This window comes from Aotus nancymaae, unplaced genomic scaffold (genome assembly GCF_030222135.1).
Source record: "Aotus nancymaae isolate 86718 unplaced genomic scaffold, 86718_ANA_hifiasm-v0.15.2.pri h1tg000011l, whole genome shotgun sequence".
NCBI lineage: Eukaryota > Metazoa > Chordata > Mammalia > Primates > Aotidae > Aotus > Aotus nancymaae.
In genome coordinates this window covers 48,551,146-48,571,397 of record NW_026988422.1, presented here as the reverse complement: position 1 = coordinate 48,571,397, position 20,252 = coordinate 48,551,146, and the positions used below count along the sequence as shown (strand labels likewise).

At 54.8% G+C, this 20,252-nt stretch overlaps 1 protein-coding gene across 2 annotated transcripts in view; it reads left to right on the top strand.

Moving 5' to 3' along the window:
- The window catches only part of SPTB (spectrin beta, erythrocytic), a 134,976-nt gene that overhangs the window by 112,198 nt on the left and 2,526 nt on the right, over positions 1 to 20,252 (top strand). For both annotated transcript variants that reach the window (XM_064374935.1, XM_064374936.1), the window contains 7 exons: positions 463 to 703; positions 1,843 to 1,981; positions 2,453 to 2,537; positions 3,952 to 4,148; positions 4,458 to 4,507; positions 4,964 to 5,039; positions 18,922 to 19,178. In XM_064374935.1, the coding sequence (XP_064231005.1) occupies positions 463 to 703; positions 1,843 to 1,981; positions 2,453 to 2,537; positions 3,952 to 4,148; positions 4,458 to 4,507; positions 4,964 to 5,039; positions 18,922 to 19,178 (1,045 nt within the window). The remainder of the gene's footprint in view (positions 1 to 462; positions 704 to 1,842; positions 1,982 to 2,452; positions 2,538 to 3,951; positions 4,149 to 4,457; positions 4,508 to 4,963; positions 5,040 to 18,921; positions 19,179 to 20,252) is intronic.

The following is a 20,252-nucleotide window of genomic DNA, read 5'->3' as shown; positions in this document are numbered from 1 at the left end:
GTTAAGAATAGGGACTCGGGAGCATAGTGTAGTGCAAGGGACCCTGGACCAGTTACTTAGCTTCCCTGTGCTTCAGTTTCCCCATCTCAGAAACAGCAATAGTAATAGTACCTCCTTCATGGGGTTGTTGGAAAGATGAAGAGAGTTCATCAATACAAAGTGTTTAGAACGGTGCCTGGTACGTAGTTCCTCTCATTAGTATACTGTTGAGATCAAAGGGCATGGAGCTCCTCTCACTCCCAAACCTTCACAAAGTTCAAGCGGTATCTTGGGTAAACAGAGGTGTCAAAGCAAGGAACCTTCTCTACAGCACCCCCTGGGTGAAGGCTGAAGATCCTACCTTCCAGCAGTACCCTAGGCATGGAGGCCAGGAGGAGGTCGCTGCCTCTCCAGTCCTAGGCCCACAGCACCTAGGGAGCAACATCCAGGGAACAATGTCTGGTGTCGCCTGACCACAGGTACAGCAGTTCCAGGACGTGGCCACCCAGCTGCAGAGAGCATATGCCGGGGAGAAGGCAGAGGCCATCCAGAACAAGGAGCAGGAGGTGTCTGCTGCATGGCAGGCTCTGCTCGATGCCTGTACCGGGCGCCGGACCCAGCTAGCGGACACGGCAAATAAATTCCGCTTCTTCAGCAAGGCCCGTGACCTCCTCTCCTGGATGGAGAGCATAATCCGGCAGATCGAGACCCAGGAGAGGCCCAGGTGAGGGGAGTGGCCTCAAGGCAGAGGCAGTTCCACTCCAGGGCAGGTGAGCCTGGCCAGTCAGGGTGCTGTGCTGGGGCTCCTCCCTGGAGGGACAACCCTGGACTACTGGTCCATGAAAATCCCTGGGGGACACTTGAGGCCTGAGGCTGGACCCAGGCAGAAATGGCCTGGCTCAGCTTCCACTGGGAGGACCAATCGTTTCAGAGTCAGGAGAGTCCTGAGTGTAGGGAGAGAGACATCTGTCATTCAGGGTCACCAGTGGGCACAGTCACCATGCTTATCAGTGAAAATAAGCAACCCACCTGTCTAAAGCTGGGCAGGTCTAAGACTGTGCATTCTTCTCCCAGCCCTGGGATGTGAGGGGGGCCTTCCCCCAAAACTCAGGAAGGAGTTCATTGTCCATGAGAGGAGGAGTCGGGCATGTGGCCAGTGAGAGCCCCCGCAGAGATCAGACCACTCTGTCCAGTCTGTGTCACTTCATCAGTTATTGCTGATCCATCTCCGTCCTTCTGCCCCTAGAGTGTCTGTCCTGATGGTCATACTTTTACTTTTAACATCCTTACGGAGATACAATTCACATACCACACTTCATCCATTTAGGGTGTATCATTCAATGGTTTTTAGTATATTCACTGTTACACAGTGATCCCTACAATCTAAGGTTGGAAGATGATTTCATCACTCCATCCCTATTAGCAGTCACTCCCCATTCCCCTGTCTTCCCAGTCCCTGGAAACCACTACTCGACTTTCTGTCTCTCTAGGTTTGCCTATTCTGGATATTTCATGTAAATGGAATCATCAATATGTGGTCTTTTTTGACTGGCTTCTTTCCCTTAGTACAATGTTTTCAAGATGCATCTACATCATAGCATCAATCAGCACACCATTCCTTTTTATTGCTGAGTAATATTCCTAGGCTTCTTTGGAGTTTCTGTAGTCCCTGCCCATGCTCTGGCCACTGAGCAATGGAAGACATAGGGCAACTGTTCCTGCTGGGACCGGGCTGGCCAGAGCAAGAGAAGGGAATAGGGTCAGACTCCCACAGGCAGGGGGAGGTGGCCCCCCTAGTTAGGACGCAGAAGCAGTCCAGAGTGACCCAGAGTTCCCTTCTTCCCTTGTCTTCCTGTCCCCCAGGGATGTCTCCTCTGTGGAATTGCTCATGAAGTATCACCAGGGCATCAATGCAGAGATTGAAACCCGGAGCAAGAACTTCAGTGACTGCCTGAAGCTTGGCGAGTCCTTGCTGCAGCGGCAGCACCAGGCCTCAGAGGAGGTGAGGGGACTGTGGGGATGGAGGCGAGCCCCTCCATTTCCATCTCTACTTGTGCCAGCCAGGCAGCCTCCTGGGAGGGAGCTGGGTCTGCAGCTTTTCTGAGGAGCTTGTTTTGCTCTCACTCATGGAGACTGGGGCTACACACAGGCCTGGGGATTGGAGCCCCAGCAAGCACACTCCCTGCCTTAAGGAACTGGTCACTCAGTAAAGGAGAGCAGGCTCATAACCTGCCTAACACCCACAGGTGCACACACTTTGGAGTTGGTGACCTCATTTAATAGGAGAGGCGCATGGGCCTCAGAGAGGTTAAGTAACTTGCCCCAGGCTGCACAGCTGGCAAGTAGCTGGGCCAAGACTTGAAGCCAGGACTGTGGGACCAAACCTGGCATTCCTTGCAGGACCCATCTGCACACTGCCTCAGATAGGGAAGGGTGAGCCAAGCCTGAGCTTTTCTCCCTTTCCTCCCCATAGATCCGTGAGAAACTGCAGGAGGTGGTGTCCAGGAGGAAAGAGATGAATGAGAAGTGGGAGGCTCGCTGGGAGCGGCTCCGCATGTGTGAGTACAGCCCCAGAGCCAGGGACGCGGGCAGGAGTACCCCTGCTGGAGTTGGGGAATGGGGAGGTGCCACCATGGGTGGATTTTCACTACTGCCTAGAGAGGAGTCCCCCACAGCATCTGCTCTTCAGCAAAGCTCTGGGGCCAGGGGCCTCAGCTGTCCAGGCAGAAGACCCGAGTGGACATGCTGCTGCAAGTCTCACTCTAACCAGCCAGCATGCCCCCACTCCCTGCCCATCCTCTGCCCCACATGCCCCCAGCCTCATGCCCAGGCTGGTATGCCTGCAGAGGTATGGCCTGGGGGTGGGGTTGGGGTAAGGCTCTTGTGCATCCCAGACATTCGTCCTGAGGACTGTCAAGCACAGAAGGGGCTCTTCCCCCTTCATCTGGGTGTTGAAGAGAGGCAGGGGAAAGCCACCACTCAGGGAGGAGCTGGGAGCCAATAACCCCCAGCAGGTCCCCTGGCCTCTTCTCCACTATCATGTGAGATAGCCAAGGGCTGGGAAGAATGTTCAAGGCAGAAGACTGCTTCTCAGAGACATCGAAACTACATTTTGTTTTCAAAATAGAGTTCTAATTAGGGAAAATATAGTTTAAAAAATATAACTATTGGGTCAGACATGGTGGGTGATGTCTGTAATCCCAGCACTTTGGGAGGTCTGCTTGGGCTCAGGAGTTTGAGACCAGCCTGGGCAACATAGGGAGACCCTGACTCTACGACAACAAAATAATTAACTGGGTGTAGTGGTGCGCACCTATAGTCCCAGCCACAAGGGAGGCTGAGATGGGAAGACCACTGGATCCCAGGATGCTGAGGCTGCCATGAGCCATAATCATGTCACTGCACTCCAGCCTGAGTGACAGATTGAAGCCTTGGCTCTAAAAAATATAACTATTGTGGGCCGGGCATGGTGGATCACGCCTGTAATCCCAGCACTTTGGGAAGCCAAGGTGGGCGGATCACGAGGTCAGGAGTTCAAGACCAGCCTGGCCAACATGGTGAAATCCTCTCTCTACTAAAAATACAAAAATTAGCTGGGCATGGTGGTGGGTGCCTGTAATCCCAGCTACTCAGGAAGCTGAGGCAAGAGAATCATTTGAAACTGGGAGGTAGAGGTTGCAGTGAGCTGAGATTGCGCCACTGCACTCTAGCCTGGGCGACAGGGCTAGACTCCATCTCAAAAAAAAAAAACAAAAAAAACTATTGTGAAGATGGGTTAGGAGCCCAGTGTGGAATGGGGTGGCTGTGGGCAGCAGAGGATCCATATGGTTTAGGGACACCTATGCAGGCCAACTGCCTGACCACTGGCTCCTGTGTCTGTTGAAGCTGCCCCAGTCCCTGGCAGGAGTAGATGGTTGGGTGCTAACAGGCCCTGGGCCTTTTGGGGGGTCTGTGCCCTGTTCCCCCTGGCAGTGCTGGAGGTGTGCCAGTTCTCGAGGGATGCATCTGTGGCCGAGGCGTGGCTGATTGCCCAGGAGCCCTACCTGGCCAGTGGGGACTTTGGACACACAGTGGACAGTGTGGAGAAGCTCATCAAGAGGCATGAGGCTTTTGAGAAGTCCACGGCCAGCTGGGCAGAGCGCTTTGCTGCCCTGGAGAAGCCCACCACGGTGAGCAGGGAACAGTTCCAGGGCGCTCAAAGGGTGGCAGCCCTGCCCCAGGGGTCTCATGCCAAGAACTCCAGGCCAGTTGTTAGGTACCTAGAATGGGGTGACAGACTTGGCCAGCAGGGACAGTGAGAAGGAAAGACAAGTGGCAGGAAGTACTGACCTCCGAATGCAAAAGACAGAAGGGGCTGGCTCCAGAAGGAACAAACACCAGGGTGTGTGGGGGTGCGGGGCCGTGTCCAGAGGGAGGTCATCTGAGAACACAGCTCACCTCTGTGGCTGCTCTAACCCCTGGGCCTTCTCCTCCTCTAGCTTGAGCTGAAAGAACTCCAGATGGCAGAGAGTCCCGCAGAGGAGACTGGGTGAGTGGCGGCCGTGTGTCCAGGGAGCTGAGTGCTCTGCCAAGCTGGGGTAGGGGTGCCTTTCATCAGAAACGTGACGCTGGGACAAGATACCTTTGACCTCTCACACTGGGCGCCCTTGTCAGGGAGGCCCAGAGTGGCTGAGCACGAGGGCAGAGGAGCTTTTGCTTCCCCAGTCCAGGTGGGCTGAGGGCCTGCTGCGGGAGGAAGGGGCTGGAAGTAGTGGCTGCCAGGCGAGGCCTTGGAGCCACCGGAACACAGGGCCCCGCAGGCCGTTGTGCCTGGAACCTCGCTGCCTTCCGAAGAATCTGCCTTGGCTTTTCCGAAGACGTCTGTGGGCGGCTCCTTGCAGAGCACCGTCCAGGCGGCGGGCGGACTGGTGAGAAGCCAGGCCTTGCGCGAGGCGCTGGCCTCAGGGGGGTGCTTGTTTTTAAAGAGAGACTGTGTCTTCCTCAGGCCTCAAGAGGAGGAAGGCGAGACAGCAGGGGAGGCTCCGGTTTCCCACCAAGCGGCCACCGAGAGAACGTCCCCGGTCAGTCTCTGGTCCCGTTTGTCTAGTTCCTGGGAGTCACTGCAGCCAGAGCCCTCTCACCCCTACTAGGCTCGGCCTGGGCGAGCGGGAGGCGAGAAGAGCAGGCGCAGCCCCGCCCTCCGTCCCGCCCACACCCCGCAGCCCCGCCCTCAGAGCGGGCTACTTTCCACTCAGGTATTCTCCATCAGAGTCCCAGCCCTCCCTTACCCCCATCAGCGCAGACGAAACACACAGGCCAGGCCAGTGACATGACTTCATTAGTTGGGTTTTATCTAATCGAATAAATTTTATTGTATAAATATATCAGCACTTACATGGGAAACACTTTATCCAGAGATTAGTGCCTTTTTGTACACAGTCCTTTTCCTCATTTTCCTTCTAACTCCTTTCTCTAGGCAGTACTCACCCCCTGCACCCACACCTACACACACATGCACACACACACCACACACCCCATACACACAGCTCACACACACCCCCACACACACTTATACACACATGCACACACAAATACACTCACACGAACACGCACCACATCCCACACATCCACACACACCCCACACAGACACGAACACGCACCACACCCCATACACACATCCACACACACCCCCCCACACACACACGAACACACACCACACCCCATACACATCCACACACACACCCCACACACACATACACAGACACACATGAACACACCACACCCCATACATCCACACACATGCACACCCACATGCATACACACCGCAACCCCTATACACAGGCACACACACCACACACACCCACACTCACAACAGACACCACTAGCTGTCCCCTCCCACTCGCCTCCCTTCGGGCATCTCAGGTGCTCATCCTGGTAGGCAATTCCTTCCTCCTATGCAGAGCCCTCTCCCTTTCCCACCGACCTGGCCTGAGACCTGTGGGTCAGTGAGTCTGGATATAGAGCTGGTTCTGGGGAAAACACAGACTTGAAGGAAGCCTGCAAAAGTGAGGAGAATCGCAGGGCTTTGAGTAACAGAGGTCAGCCGCCCAACCTGTAGGAAAGGAGATGAGCCAGAGGCCTGGCTGAAGGGACAGGGAGAGGCACAAGACAGCAGCTGCCAGAGGCCAAGGGCATGCGCCTCAGGGCCTTCCCTGGAACAGGCCCCTTCGACCCCGTGGGGTCTGTGCAGGGAGGGGCAGGTGGGCCGGGAGGCTATGTCACCCAGGCTTAGGGAACTGCTCTGGGGAGAAACTGACTGGGAAGAAAGCAAGAATCCACCACACGGCTTGCATGGCTTCCCTCTGCATGTACCCGCTGGGGCAGGCTGCACTAGGGGTCAAGGGAGCCACGGATCCTTCCTGCAGCCCACCTCTCCAGGTGCCGACGAGCCTGCCTGAACCTGGGGGTGGGGTTAGGAAGACAGGCATTCTAGATGGAAGCTTCTGGTACAGCAGTCATCCCCAGAAACATGTACAGTGAGTCCTCCCTTTTCAGCCCTTCTCACGCTCTGAAAGAGAGCGATACCTCCCTGCACACACGCGCGTACGCACACACACACACCCACCTCTGTGGCCTCCAGCCTGGCTAGAGGCCTCCCTTTCCTAGCTGCATCAGCCTACCATGCCCAGCAGAGGGCACTGCTGGGCTCCTGCTGAAGGGTCTCTCCCAGAAGTTCCCTCCCAAGCTCCCATCGTGGCCTGTGAGGTCTCACCTCCCTGTCTGTGGTGGACTGCGTCCCGGCCCCTTTTCCCCAGCAACAGCCCCTGCCGGAAGGAGAGCCAACTCTGGGGCCCCAGCACAGACTGTGGACACTGGCTGGGGCCATCCCTGCGCCCTGCCCCCGCCTGCTTCTGCCAAGCATCCCTGTGTGTCTGCATGCGGCAGTGTCCTGGTGTGCCGGCTCCTCCGTGAGCACCAGGGCGACTCCATCCATTGTCTATGTCGTGTGCATCCGTGCAAATGTAACTACTTGTGCATCAGAGCCGCCTCCAGCCAACTCCTGAATGTCACTGGGTGGAGGGGAATAAAACCTATTTGGACCTGATGATCTCTTTGGGGGAAGGAGGAGTGAGCCATATTGGAGACCCTTTCCAGAGAGCCAGCCACTCCAGCAGATGGGAAGACCGGCCTGTGCCCGGTACCGGAAAGAAACCAGATGGTGACTCAAATGGACACCAGACCCAAGGCCTCATGCACACATTTCCTGCTGCTCCTCCCTTCTGAGCCCTTTGTTAAGTTCTCACGGGGATCCACAAACCTCAGAAGGAGGGCCCAATACCCCATCTGCCTTCTATGCGACACAGAGGAGGACAGAGCCTATCAGGACGCCCGACCTGGCTCTAGAAGGCTTCTTGAAAGGCCAGCAGCCAGTCCTTGCAGCCTGCCTGGGACTACTCCTTCACAGCACTGCAGGCCTCTCCCAGGGAGGGATGGCCAACAGCTGTGCCTTCCCTCTGGGATAGGCCTGGGGGACGGTGGCTCTCCTGCTAGCCCTCTGTGTGTGGTCTGGTGTCGGTGCCTTGTAGAATAGATCCATGCGGTGTTGCTTCATGTACCACCCCTCACTGTGCATGTCGGCTTCCTGCTGGGGGGAACTGATGGGAGTGGATGACGCACCCCTGCCTGAGTCTGGAGAGCTGCACACCACAGGGAGCCACACACCCCAGTACTCCCTTTCCCCGAGTGTCCCACACATCAGCCTCTTCCTCGAGCACATAGCTGCACGGTCCCACCGCCTTCCCTCACCTCTTGCCTTTTCACATTAGAGCATGCTCTGGTAAAGGCCAATCCGTTCATCCAGGTAAGTGCATGGGAGGCCAGGCAGAAGAAATGAGACCTCACTCACAAGAGACAAAACTGCTGGAGGGGAGTCAGGACATCTGGGTTCTAGTCCTCAATCCTGGTGGAAACTTCCCGCATGATTTTAGATAAACCACTGAATCCCCCATCTCTGAGCTCTTAGAAAGCCCTCTCTGGAGAATTCCCAAAAGTTTGGAACATGCCTGGATGTCAGCAGTTTAGCAAATTATAATGAGGGGCTGGGAGAGGTGGTTTTCACCACTTTCCTCTTGCCTCGTGCTTCCTGCTGTGGTACCTGGATGGTCTCAGGTGCCCGATGGTGTGAGATGGGAGATGGGAAAGAAGAGCTGGGATGTTTTCCTGTGTCCACGTGGGGGAGTAGAGGCGGGGCTGCACCTCTGCTGCGGGAAGGATAGTGCCTGAAGAAGGCCCAGGGAGCCCTCGGCAGTGGGCAGACAGCCCTGCCCGAGACTAAGCACCTCCGTTTCACCTGGGGCTGTGGTCCTGGGAAGGACTTGGGGGTCCTGCTGAGCATCCCCCACCTCCCAGGCTCTGGGTGCTTCAGCAATCCCAGTCCACAGCCCCATGCACCTTCCTGTCCACTGTGCCTGATTCCAGTTTGGGGAAGTAAATTGGGAACTGCTCCGAGAACTCTCTTAGCAGGGCTGCGGTGACGCCATGCATGACGTCCCTGAAAGGGATTGGTGCTCCTAATCGCCTTTGCTGGGGCTCACTGTGTGGGATAAACATACCTTGCTGGCCTCCAAGCCCCAGGGCTAGATCCACGTTGGAGTGCAGAGGGGATCCTGGGATGCCAGGCCACTCGGGAAAGCAGCTGCTGGGTGCTCCTCCTTATCAGCCTTCTCATCAGGAAGTCAGGGAAAGCTCTCTTCCCCAAGGGCACCTCACAGATGCCATTCTTTCGCGTGGCCTTCCAGCACTGCCTGTGCAGCCAGCTGCCCTGGAGAAAGGGACTGAGCATCTCGGCTAAACGTGAGAGCTGAGACTCCTAGGTCTCTTGCCTCTCCATTTCCATAGAATTAAAGGTTTATGTGGCTCAGCCAAGGGGCTGAGCAGGCACTGGACTTGCAGCCAGGACCACCTCTTGGCCGGTGTCTGGCTGGCTCCAACTGCTGTTCCCCCTTGGCAACCTGGGCACCTCCCCCAGCAGCAGCCTCCCTGGCAGGCAGCCGGGAGCTTTCATCAGTGGCCAGCGGCGGGGCTCTGATGTCCTTGGATGGAAGGGATGTGGGTGTGAAGACAGCAGCTGTGTTTCTTCTCGCCTGAACAAGCTCTCCCAGTCTTTCCTACTCTTCCTGCTGCTCTTTCAGACATTTTGCGGCGAATGCAAATCCTATGCTTGTTAATGGGCAGACCCAGCTGGAAACAACGTCAGTTTTCCCCAAAACCTGGGTGTGTCCCTGTCTACCCAGGATGCCTGAGTCAGCGTGGCAGGGGTGTGTCTGCCTGCACACTGGCACTGCGCCTGGCTCCCTGGAGAAACCTGCTGTAGGCTCTGTCTGGACACCTGCCTGCTGCTGGCCATGTCCCTTTCTCTTTGCTGTGGTCAGACTGAATATTCCTGGCCCCTCTGCTCTGAAAACTCTTTCTGAGTTCTCCCTTTCAAGCTGTATTTCAGAACATCCTAGATACTGATGGCCTCCGGATGAGACTCAGTTAACATTGGAGGCATCTCAGAAATGGGTTTGAAGTGGATGACATGACCACTGGGTGGCAGATCCGCATGGGGGAGTCAGCGTCTTCTAACTCTCTCTAGTCTTTCTAATGCTGAGTGGCTGGCTCAGGGCCACCGAGCAACTAAGCAGCCAGCAGCTCCTCCAGACCAGGGACCTGAAGAGGCCACAAAGGTGGTGGGCACAGTGAAGACAGCTCCCAAGCAAGCCTCCTTCTCTTCTCATGCCCTGGTGACAGTGGACCAGGTTTCTCCTTTCCGTCCAAGGGGACCCTGCACACTGCCATTCCCCTTCCCTTCCATTCACTTTACTGGGTGGCCTTCTGCCCTGTATCCTTTCCTGTTTTGCCCAGTCCCCTAGTTGCCATCTTGGACAGACAGCTGGACTCTGGGGTGCAGTGTTGTACTGCACTGCTCGCCTACTCCACTTCTCATAAGAGCCCCTCCCAATCCCTCAGCCTTCAATCCAGGGCACTGCTCACCATGCATCCCAGCCTCAGCTCCCCACCCTGCTCTTTCCCCCTGTTCAGCAACAGCCTCTGCTCTCTCCTTTAAGGCATCTGTCTCTGCCCAGCTTAAGTTGCCATCTCTTCATCTCTTTGGCTGCCCTCAACTCAACAAACCGTTTATTTTTCTTCTCTTGCAAACAACTGTCTTCTGAACAGCCTTTCCAGCCTACCCAGTGACAGCCCTTCTCACCAAGAGGACAAGAGCTGAGACATCAGACATCGGGAGAGGGCAACACTTGGCTGCCAGAGTGGCCAGATCCTGGCATCCCACAGTCACCAGCACTCTTTGTTTGCCTAAGGCATCTAGTTTTGGGTCTTGTCTGGTCTCAAGCCCCTCTTCCAGCTCTGACATGATTGTGCTGCCTCTGTCAATCAGCCACGTTTCACTAAATAAGCCAGGATCATCTCATTTAGACTGTAAACTGCATCGGACAGGTGCTTTCCTCTGGAGCGAGGACACAGGTCTCCCCCCTTGCAGCAGGATTTAGTAAGAACACAGAGGTGGGGCATGGTGGCTCACGCTTGTAATCCCAGCACTTTGGGAGGGCAGATCACAAGATCACGAGTTCGAGACCAGCCTGTCCAATATGGTGACACCCCATTTCTACTAAAAAATACAAAAATCAGCCAGGCATGGTGGCTCACGCCTATGGTGACCCTGTGGTCCCGAGCCAGGTTGTGTTTCTCCTGGGAGCCTGGGGAGTTTGTCGTCTGTGTGCAGTCCCCTGTGCACTTTGGAGGCCGAGGCAGGCTCATCACCTGAGGTCGGGAGTTTGAGACCAGCCTGACCAACATGGAGAAATCCTGTCTCTACTAAAAATACAAAAATTAGCTGGGTGTGGTGGTGCATGCCTATAATCTCAGCTACTCAGGAGGCTGAAACAGGAGAAATGCTTGAACCCAGGAGGCGGAGGTTGCGGTGAGCCAAGATCACGCCACTGCACTCCAGCCTGGACAGAAGAACGAAACTCCATCTCAAAAAAAAAAAAAAAAAAAAAAAATAGCCAGGCATGGTGGTGGGCGCCTGTAGTCCCAGCTACTCATGAGGCTGAGACAGGAGAATCATTTGAACCCAGGAGGCAGAGGTTGCAGTGGGCTGAGATCATGCCACTGCACTCCAGCCTGGGCAACAGAGTGAGATTCTGTCTCAAAAAACAAAAAAGCACAGAGTTTGGGGCCAGATGGACCTGCATCGTCAATTTTCCTCACTAATGTGTGACTACGGATGGGTCATTCATTCTCTATGACCCCCAGTTTCCCTCATCTGTAACACAGGGTTAGTAACAGTATCTGCCTTGCAGAGAGGCTGGGAGGATTGGAAGAGACAATGTAAATAGAGCAGCTGGCACCTAGTAGGTGATCATTTAAGTCCCTTCTTTTTTCTCCATCCCCCTCCTCAGTCCTTCATCTCTTAAAAGCAGCATCCTCCATGTGATCTAACATGAAGTCAGTCATGGCACGACGCATCCCATTGCTGCAGTCTGTCTGTTTCTGGGGTGCATCGTTAGGCCCTGGTTCTCACCAGCGTTACCTTTAGAGAGAAGACCCCATCGCCTGTGTTCTTTGCTTGTAAATGCATCCGGGTTCGCTGAGCATCTTCAGAACCTCTAAAAGACCCTGTGGTCCCAAGCCAGGTTGTGTTTCTCCTGGGAGCCTGGGGAGTTCGTCGTCTGTGTGCAGTCCCCTGCGCCACCTGCTGGCTGAGCCTGGACATACACCTTTACCTCCTTTGGCCCAGATAGGACACTTAACCCACCTCCCTCCCCCACCGAAGCCAGTTTCCTAGCAAGGCAGGACCCTGAAAAGTCAAGGTTACACAAACTCCTGCTTGACTTTGCAAGACTGCAAAGACCCTGAGACGGCCATCCCCCACCCATTGGGAGCCTGCGGCCTCTCCCTGTTGATTTGACTACAATCCTGGGAGGCCCTAAAAAGGCTATGCCCTCTTCTCTATTGATCCCTGTCAACCAGCAACCAATGCTGCCTGTCCCCTGCCCTCCTCTGACATCATGATCCCACAGCCAGTACACACAGCTCCGCGGACACCTCCCCCTGCCTGTTCCCCAAACCAGACAACTAAAGGCAGCACATTCCCTTATTCAGTCTGCTCCCCAATTCACCCCCATTTATGGTCTAGACTCCCTTGCCACCCCCAGTTGGACACCCAGAATTTCTTCCAGGCAGCAGTACTCTCTTCCTTCAGAGTGTCCCCTGCTCCGGTGAGTGACAGCCCTCAGTGGTTCGGGTGGAATCTGCATCTTCCTGATGACCCCAAGGGCTCCAGCAGCAGCCTCTGCCTTACAGCACAGAGATGGAAGGGAATCTCAGATTAACTCCTCCTCCATACGCGATGCCTTTAGGCAGAACCTGTGGGTCCCTCAACCACACCTCAGCCACATGAGTAGCCACATCGTCCCCCTGGCGCTCTCTGTCCGTAGATCCCGCCTCCTATCGTGCAAGGCAGTCCCCACCTCAGACTATGGCCTGCTTACAGGGGCAGCAGGAGAACCGTCACTTTGTCCCCTCTTTTTAAATTTTTTTTGAGACAGAGTCTCGCCCTGTCACCCAGTCTGGAGTGCAGTGGCACGGTCTCAACTCACTGCAACCTCCGCCTCCTGGGTTCAAGCGATTCTCCTGCCTCAGCCTCCCTGGTAGGTGGGATTACAGGTGCCTGCCACCATGCCCGGCTAATCTTTTGTATTTTTAGTAGAGATGAGGTTCCACCATGTTGGCCAGGCTGATCTCGAACTCTTGACCTCGTGATCCTCCTGCCTTGGCCTCCCAATGTGCTGGGATTACAGGTGTGAGCCACTGCCCTGGCCAACCTCGTCCCCTCCTATTAGCCCTGGGGCTTGGGGAAGATGGGTCATTCTCCCAAACCATGCTGCTAGCCTGACCTGGGCCCGCAGTTGGCATGGGTGGATGCTTCAGCTGGTCAGCTGGGAGGTCCTTGATGGATCTGGCCTAAAAAGAGGCAGGGCTATTCCGTCAGCACCACAGCCCTCCCACTGCAGGTTTGCAGCCAGGGAGTCATGGGTGGGTCTCTGCGCAGCCACTTAGCTCCTTGCCTTCCCACACCACCTACGGTGCCCTTTCTGGTTGAGAGGCATTGTGTGGATAGGGAGGCAGGGCCATGGGTTCTTGCCCCAACTCTGCTACTAACTTGCTCTGTGCTCTAATTTCAGCCGTCACTGAGCTTTTCTGGAACCCTGTTTTCCTATCTGTGATAGGAGGGGCTGAATCCCATGACCCAAGGCGTCTTTCCAGTTCTAGAATTCTGAGAATCTCTTTTCTCACATCAGCTTCATCTACCCCATTCCCAGCCTCCCCCGCCCCCTTCCCTGATAAGGCCCCCATTGTTGATTCTACCTACAAACCCATCCCAGAGGCATGGATAGAAGTAAAGGGCCCCAGGGAAATCCCTTATCTCTTATGAATTACAAAAGATCTTTACATACACACTCACATACTTGCAGGGCTTTGTCAGCCTTCCCCGCTCCACCCCACTCCCCCGGGAGCAAAGAGCCTGCAGGCAGCATCTGGCCGTCCCTCCAGCCTGCTCTGATATTTGTGCACTTTCCTTGGGCAGATGGGAACCCCAGGGATTTTTTTTTTTTTTTTTTTTTTTTTTTTTTTTTTTTAGGGACGAGCCTCATTCTGTTGCCCAGGCTGAAGTGCAGTGGCGCAATCTCGGCTCAGGCAACCTCCACATCCTGGGTTCTAGCAATTCCCTGCCTTAACCTCTCAAGTAACTGGGACTACAGGCGCAAGCCGCTACGCTCGGCTAATTTTTTGTATTTTGGTAGAGATGGGGTTTCACCGTGTAGCCCAGGCTGGTCTGGAACTCCTGAGCTCAGGAAATTCACCTGCCTCGGCCTCCCAAAGTGCTAGGATTACAGGCATGAGCCACGGCGCCCGGCCTCAAGAGTAACTTTTTAAAAAAATGGTTCTGCTTTAGAAAAGGATTTGACCTCTTGGATATATATATATAGATACAATCTTCATCGAAGTCTTTTCTTGACAAAGTTGTGAGCTCTTTGTAAAATCCACTTGTGAATTACTAGAGCCTTCCACTAAGCAGTACGTCGTTGCTTTGGCCGAACCCGGAGACCTCTGCCTTTGCCTTCTGGTGCCACTCCACCGAAGTGCCCGACTCCAAGCATTGAGAAGAGGCCTGAGGCCGCCTCCGCACTGCCCTAAAGGGGTGGGGCCTGAGGCCGCCTCCGCACTGCCCTAAAGGGGTGGGGCCTGAGGCCGCCTCCGCACTGCCCTAAAGGGGTGGGGCCTGAGGCCGCCTCCGCACTGCCCTAAAGGGGTGGGGCCTGAGGCCGCCTCCGCACTGCCCTAAAGGGGTGGGGCCTGAGGCCGCCTCCGCACTGCCCTAAAGGGGTGGGGCCTGAGGCCGCCTCCGCACTGCCCTAAAGGGGTGGGGCCTGAGGCCGCCTCCGCACTGCCCTAAAGGGGTGGGGCCTGAGGCCGCCTCCGCACTGCCCTAAAGGGGTGGGGCCTGAGGCCCTTCTGCACTGCTTACCTGTTCAAATGGTTTCCCCCTTCCTGTCTCAAGCCTCGGAGTGTTCCAACTGAAAATGGCCGAGAAAGGAGGGGCCGAGGCCTTGCCTGCCACTGGCTGAGATTCCCCTTCCGTATTTCTCAGTCCTAAGCATCTGTTACTCCCGGAGCAAGAGGGTTTTTGAGATCCTCACACTAGCCCCACAGGTCACTGGTCACAATAATTGCTCAGCAAAGCCCCAGGGAGGCAGAGGTGGATAGAGGGGTGAAGGATCATAAGAGAGCCAACATTTACAGACACGACCTCATTTTAAAAGGCTACAAACCACCTGTGAAGTAAGTAGGTCATGGGCTCATTCCCACTAACTGAGTCAGGAAGGTTCTCTCCCTTCCCCCAAGTGGTATTCCAGGGACTGTCACTCCAGGCCTGTCTGACCCAACACCTGGGAAGGGGTGGGTTTCTTAGGAGGTCCTCTGCTGGTGGTCCCGGATGGGAGAGCAGGAAGAGGGTTGAGGAAAGGGGCCAGCTCTGTCTGAGAGCTCATTGTTGTCTCTGCTCACAGGGCCTTCTAGAAATCTGTCTTCCTCCTTCCCTCACCCCAGCCCCTCTTGGTTCCTCCTCCTTGTCCCACTCCAGGGAGTTGGCCAGCCTCCTGGGAGCTGAGGAGGGGAAGAAAGGATTGTCCCCAAAGCCCCTTTCTTCTCTCCTGCACCAACCTTCATTACACTCCACCTTTCTCACCTGTGTCCGCTCCCCCGTCCCAGAGAGGAAGGGAAGCCCTGCCAAGGCCCAATTCCTTCATCTCTCACCCTCATTCTTGGCCTTGGCCTTCAGGGTGGAGAGTACAGGATACATTTTAAATTGTCTCTATATGAGCAGTCAGGAACGCTGAAGAAATCTTTGCATATATTGGAAAACCCCCATTTTCCAAAGCCAACCTGTGACCTAGCCGAATGATTTTTGATCGCACTGGCATGGCCTCTGAACGCCCCTGCCAAGGAATGTGGGCCAGGCACTCATTAAGAGGAAACAGAAGGAAGGTGGGATTAAGTTGGGAGTCAGTCCTGGCAAAATCCATCTCTATATTCAGAGGACAGTTTTCTAAAGGAAGGAAAATGGAATGGAAGTATAGGGAAAAAATGCGGGCACAGAGGTCTCTAGCAAAACCAATCCAGGAGAGCAGAGCATGGGTAAGAGAGGCAAACATGGCTGACAGGGTCTGGCAAGCTTCCCTCCCTGTATCTGCCATGGCTGTTCCTCTGAGATCCAAGGGCAGGGAGAGGTCTGATGGTAGCAGGAGCAGCAGTACAGCCCATGTCCCCTCCTCTGGAACCTACCCCCGCCCCTCTTGGAGGAAGAACAGGCCCTCCCCAGATGTATACCCAAGTCGGAGCACAGAATCCACTGAAGGACCCCAAGCCCAGGCTTCCAGTCCCATCCCTGCTTCTCCTGCCCTTCCTCCCTGCTACAGGGTGATCAAGGCAGGGCTTTGGGGCCTCCAGATCCTTGTGCGCAATGCTGGCTCATTGTAGACACTCTAGGGTACAAAGGCTGCCAGATGCATAGAGAGAAGAGTGGCCCAGCCACAGCCCTCAGGGGGCACTAAGGTGGGGAAAGATGAACACCATAAAGATGGGATAAAAGCTCGGGTGTTCCATTTTGGGAGTGCATGTTCCAAACGGCCTCCTATACCTATTAGCCTTGTTGTTACCGGGAAGTGTGGACTCCTCAATTCTTAGTCTTACTTGGGAGAATTCAGCCAAGAGACCAAGTAGTAATGTAAGCAAAAGGTTACTGAAGGAAAATAAAGAGCAGGGAGTTTACTGAAGTAGGCTCCAAGAGAGGAGCCAGCGGGTCCGGCTGGGAAGCAGCAGTATCCCAGCAAGAGTGAGGCAGCGGCAGAGGCAGTACACTCTGAAAGATGAGGCAGAGCAGCTCGAAACAGAATGAGCCAGCAGCTCCAGAGTTCTGCCTCGCGGTTTTTATCACTCTTACTACGTCGCACTCTCTTTAAGTTCCTGCCTCTGTCTCAAGTCTCCACCTTTATCTAATTTCCTGCTCTGTCTTAAGTCTCTACCTTCTCCCCCCACCCAGTTCCTGCCCCAGGTTTGTGGGACTCTCCTTTAACTTTCAGGGAATGAGCCTGCAGAGGCGGGTGTCGGATACAAATCCTACCTAATGGTGATGTTGCTAATTACCGCCACTCCAGGAAGGTTGTGTATCGATATTTGTTGCACCTGCATATCTCATAGGAATTTCTCCTTTGCCTTCTTTCCCTCCTTATCAGCAGGCAGCTGGCTACATTCCGACAGGTTAACTGCAGAGTGTGTGATGCCTGGTGATCTTAAAGGGCGTCTTGGGGCATTCCTTCCTGCATAACATATCTAGGGTGCATGTTTTGGGTGGTCTCTGGGATGTGACTCTTTCCAGATCTCCCTTTCTCAGGGGCTCCCCCTCCTGCTCATATCGATCTATCTAACAGTGTGACCTTGAGCAAGTCACTTGACCTCTCTGAACACTGGTTTTCTCTTATAGATCAAAAGCATTAGACTAGGTCAGTGGTCTGCAAACTTTCCCAGCCACATAACCCCTTCTTTGAAATCTGACTGGAACCCTAACATATACACTGTTTCCTGAACAGTCCTAATTTGATGAGATACAAACATGATCATGCAACCACTGCCTTCCAGCGTCTCCGTGGAGCCCCCTTCCCATTCCTAAGGCCACCTCAGGCAGACCCTGGTGACTTTCAGTGGATAAAAAGTCTACCCAGTTGTTTCAGTTTAAAGCTTCAATCTGATGTCTGGCATGGGGCCCACATACCCCCATCCCCCATCCTCTATTTTGGGTTTGCCCCATGCTCTCTCCTGGATCCTTCCCTCTCCTCTGCAGCACTCTTCTGGGCATCCATCCTCAGCTGTTGGGGCACGGAGGAGGGAGCAGTAAAAGGAACAGTCTCTTGACTGCCTGAGGTGGCTGTGACCTCCTCGGTGAAGATGTCCTTGGTGCTTCAGGCATCCAGCTGCTTGGAGGCCTTCCTACCTCTTGCTGAAAGCTGACCAGCAGTCAGGCCTTTGGGACTAGGTCCTGGCCAAATGGCTCCAGAGAGGCTGCCTTCCTTGGTGCTCACTTGGCATGGAGGAGACCCACCCATTCTTGCCCCACCTGGCAATGGGAGGCTGCCCTCTGCTGCCCCAAGCTGTCCTGCCCTCTCTTTCTTCTGCCCAATAGGCAGAAGGGCAGATCAGCAAGGTCTAGCCTAAAGAGAGGCTCAGCCAGGGAATGACAGGTCAGCGTCCCCGTCTCGTGGACCCTTGTGGCATCATTGGAGGCCCCTCCCTTGACTTGGGCAGGGGCCAGGGATCCCCAAGTATCCACAGGGAGGTGCAGGGAGGTAAAGACCACAGTAGTTCCCCAAGGCAGTGCCTCCTTACGAGGGGGATTCTCAACTCCTGCTGCATATTAGATCCCATGAAATGCTCAGGAAGAGATACCAATGTGCTGACCCCTGGCCACTTAACTCAGCATCTTGAAGTGGAGCCTGAAAATGTTTCTTTTATTTTTTATTTTTTTGTATTTTTAGTAGAGACAGGGTTTCTCCACGTTGGTCAGGCTGGTCTCAAAATCCTGACCACAGGTGATCCGCCTGCCTAGGCCTCCCAAAGTGCTGGGATTACAGGCATGAGCCACCGCGCCCGGCCGAGAATGTTTCTTTTAAAAGCACCTGAGATGATGGCAGAAGGCAGCCAGGGTTAGGAACCACTGCCCTGTCCAGCAAGCTCCCAGCAAATGGTGGAGAGAGGCCCCGTTAGACCTGCCGATGGCCAGGGAGGGTCTGGGCTCTCCCTTTGTGAGGTGGTGGGGGCAGACTTAGGGCCTGGTACCCTTAGTTTTGAGGGTTGAGGCACAATTTGAAGGTACCAGAAGAGTTCCCATTCAATATTCTACCATGAGTGGTTGTCGACCTTGTCTTAGCAAGCAGAACTTTGCTCATGTCAGTGTCTGGCTGAAGCAAGGGGGGCCAGAGCTTTGCCAGCAGCACTGGAACCTGCCCCCACCCCGCACCCTTTTAATGAAATAATCACTCAGGCCCCTCTGGCTCACTCCGAGAACCTTCGGTTGCTATTTTAGATTGGAGAAAGGAGGCCACCCTGCAGCTCTCTGAAGGGGGAATGGGGTGGAAATGGAGCCAGAGGCATGGGCAGAGTAGTGAAGTGAGTGGGCACCCACAGCACGTTGTGGGAGAGCCAGGGTGGGCCAGGAAGTGGGAGCAGAAAGGAAGTAGGCGTGGGGGTGATGGAGGGTGGCTGCTGACCTTCCAGCTTTGCTGAGTACAGCTGTCTCTAGCCAGAGCCCCCAGAAAGGTGTGCTCCTCCCTATGCCCTGAGCAGGGGGAAGAAGAGGGAACATGGCCTCAGGACCTGCAGCAGCCACCACCACTGGGGCAGCACAAGGACAGGCAGAAATCCGCTGGGGACGAGAGGCCTGCCACGGAGCCCCTCTTTAAGGTCCTAGATACGCCCCTGAGCGAGGGTGATGAGCCCGCAACGCTGCTGGCCCCGCGGGACCACGGGCACAGCGTGCAGATGGAAGGCTACCTGGGCCGCAAGCACGACCTGGAGGGCCCCAACAAGAAGGCTTCCAACAGGTGAGTGCGGGGAGGCTGCTGGCAGAGGGGAGGTTGGGCGGTTCCCAGGGATCTCTCTGCCAGCAGAGCCTTGGTGATGTGGGCATGTGCTGGGGGAGGGGTGCCCTCTGCCTCTGGCCTGTAAGAGCTCCTGGGCATGCCTCTGGGCCAGCCACAAGGGCTACTTGGCATGATGGGAAAGCCCATCTCCAGTTCTGGTCCTGAGTTCAAATCCTATGTCTTCATGCCAGTTACTCAACCTCTTTAAATCAGTTTCCCCATTTGGAGAGAGAGGATGATGGGAACAGTATGTCTTTTCACTACAGATACCGTTCCTGGCCCAGAGTAGGCACTTGGTGAACACTAGCTGTTATTATCCTAGTATCCCTGGGCTAGGGATAAGTAGGTAAAGGCTAGGTATGTCTTGGCACTAACAACATCCTTGTTGGAGCCCCACTTTTTATCATTCTGGGCCTCAGTGTCCTCAGCTGTAAAATGAGAGTGATGGGAGTGGGTCATGGCCCAGCTGCCTTCTGGAGGTCCATTCCAGTGCTGTCATTCAGTGACTCCATGACCCTGAGGAACTGACTCAAAGGCTGCATCCTTTCCTGACCCTGAAACAGTCATGCCCTTGGATTTGGTCTATGTAGGGCTGTCTCTGCCTGAGGCCCTGGGGGCCTCCTCTTTCTAGCAGCAGTCCAGAGTCCTGGGGAAATAGAGCAGCACCAAGAGGTTGAAGCCAGCCGTATTCCCAGGGACAGCTGGCAGCATGAGCATGCGGTGTGTGTCTGGGGGACTCACGAAAGCAATTCCAAATTCCAAAAAGGAACCATTTGGGGGCCCAGTTGCCCTGAAGAGGTTTATTTATTGCTTACATGGAGAGTCCATCAGGAAAGGGGAAATTAACATTTACTGAGCATCTACTATGTGCCAGGCATTATGTTAGGACTGGTAAAATCTTCACAACAATCCTTTGACATTGATGTTTCCATTTTCTGGGGGTAAAACAGAGTCTCGGAAAGGTTGAGTCACTTGTTCAAAGCAAGCTCTTTCTCCAAAGACCCAGCTCCTTCTTAGTTACTGCCTTTCTGCTAG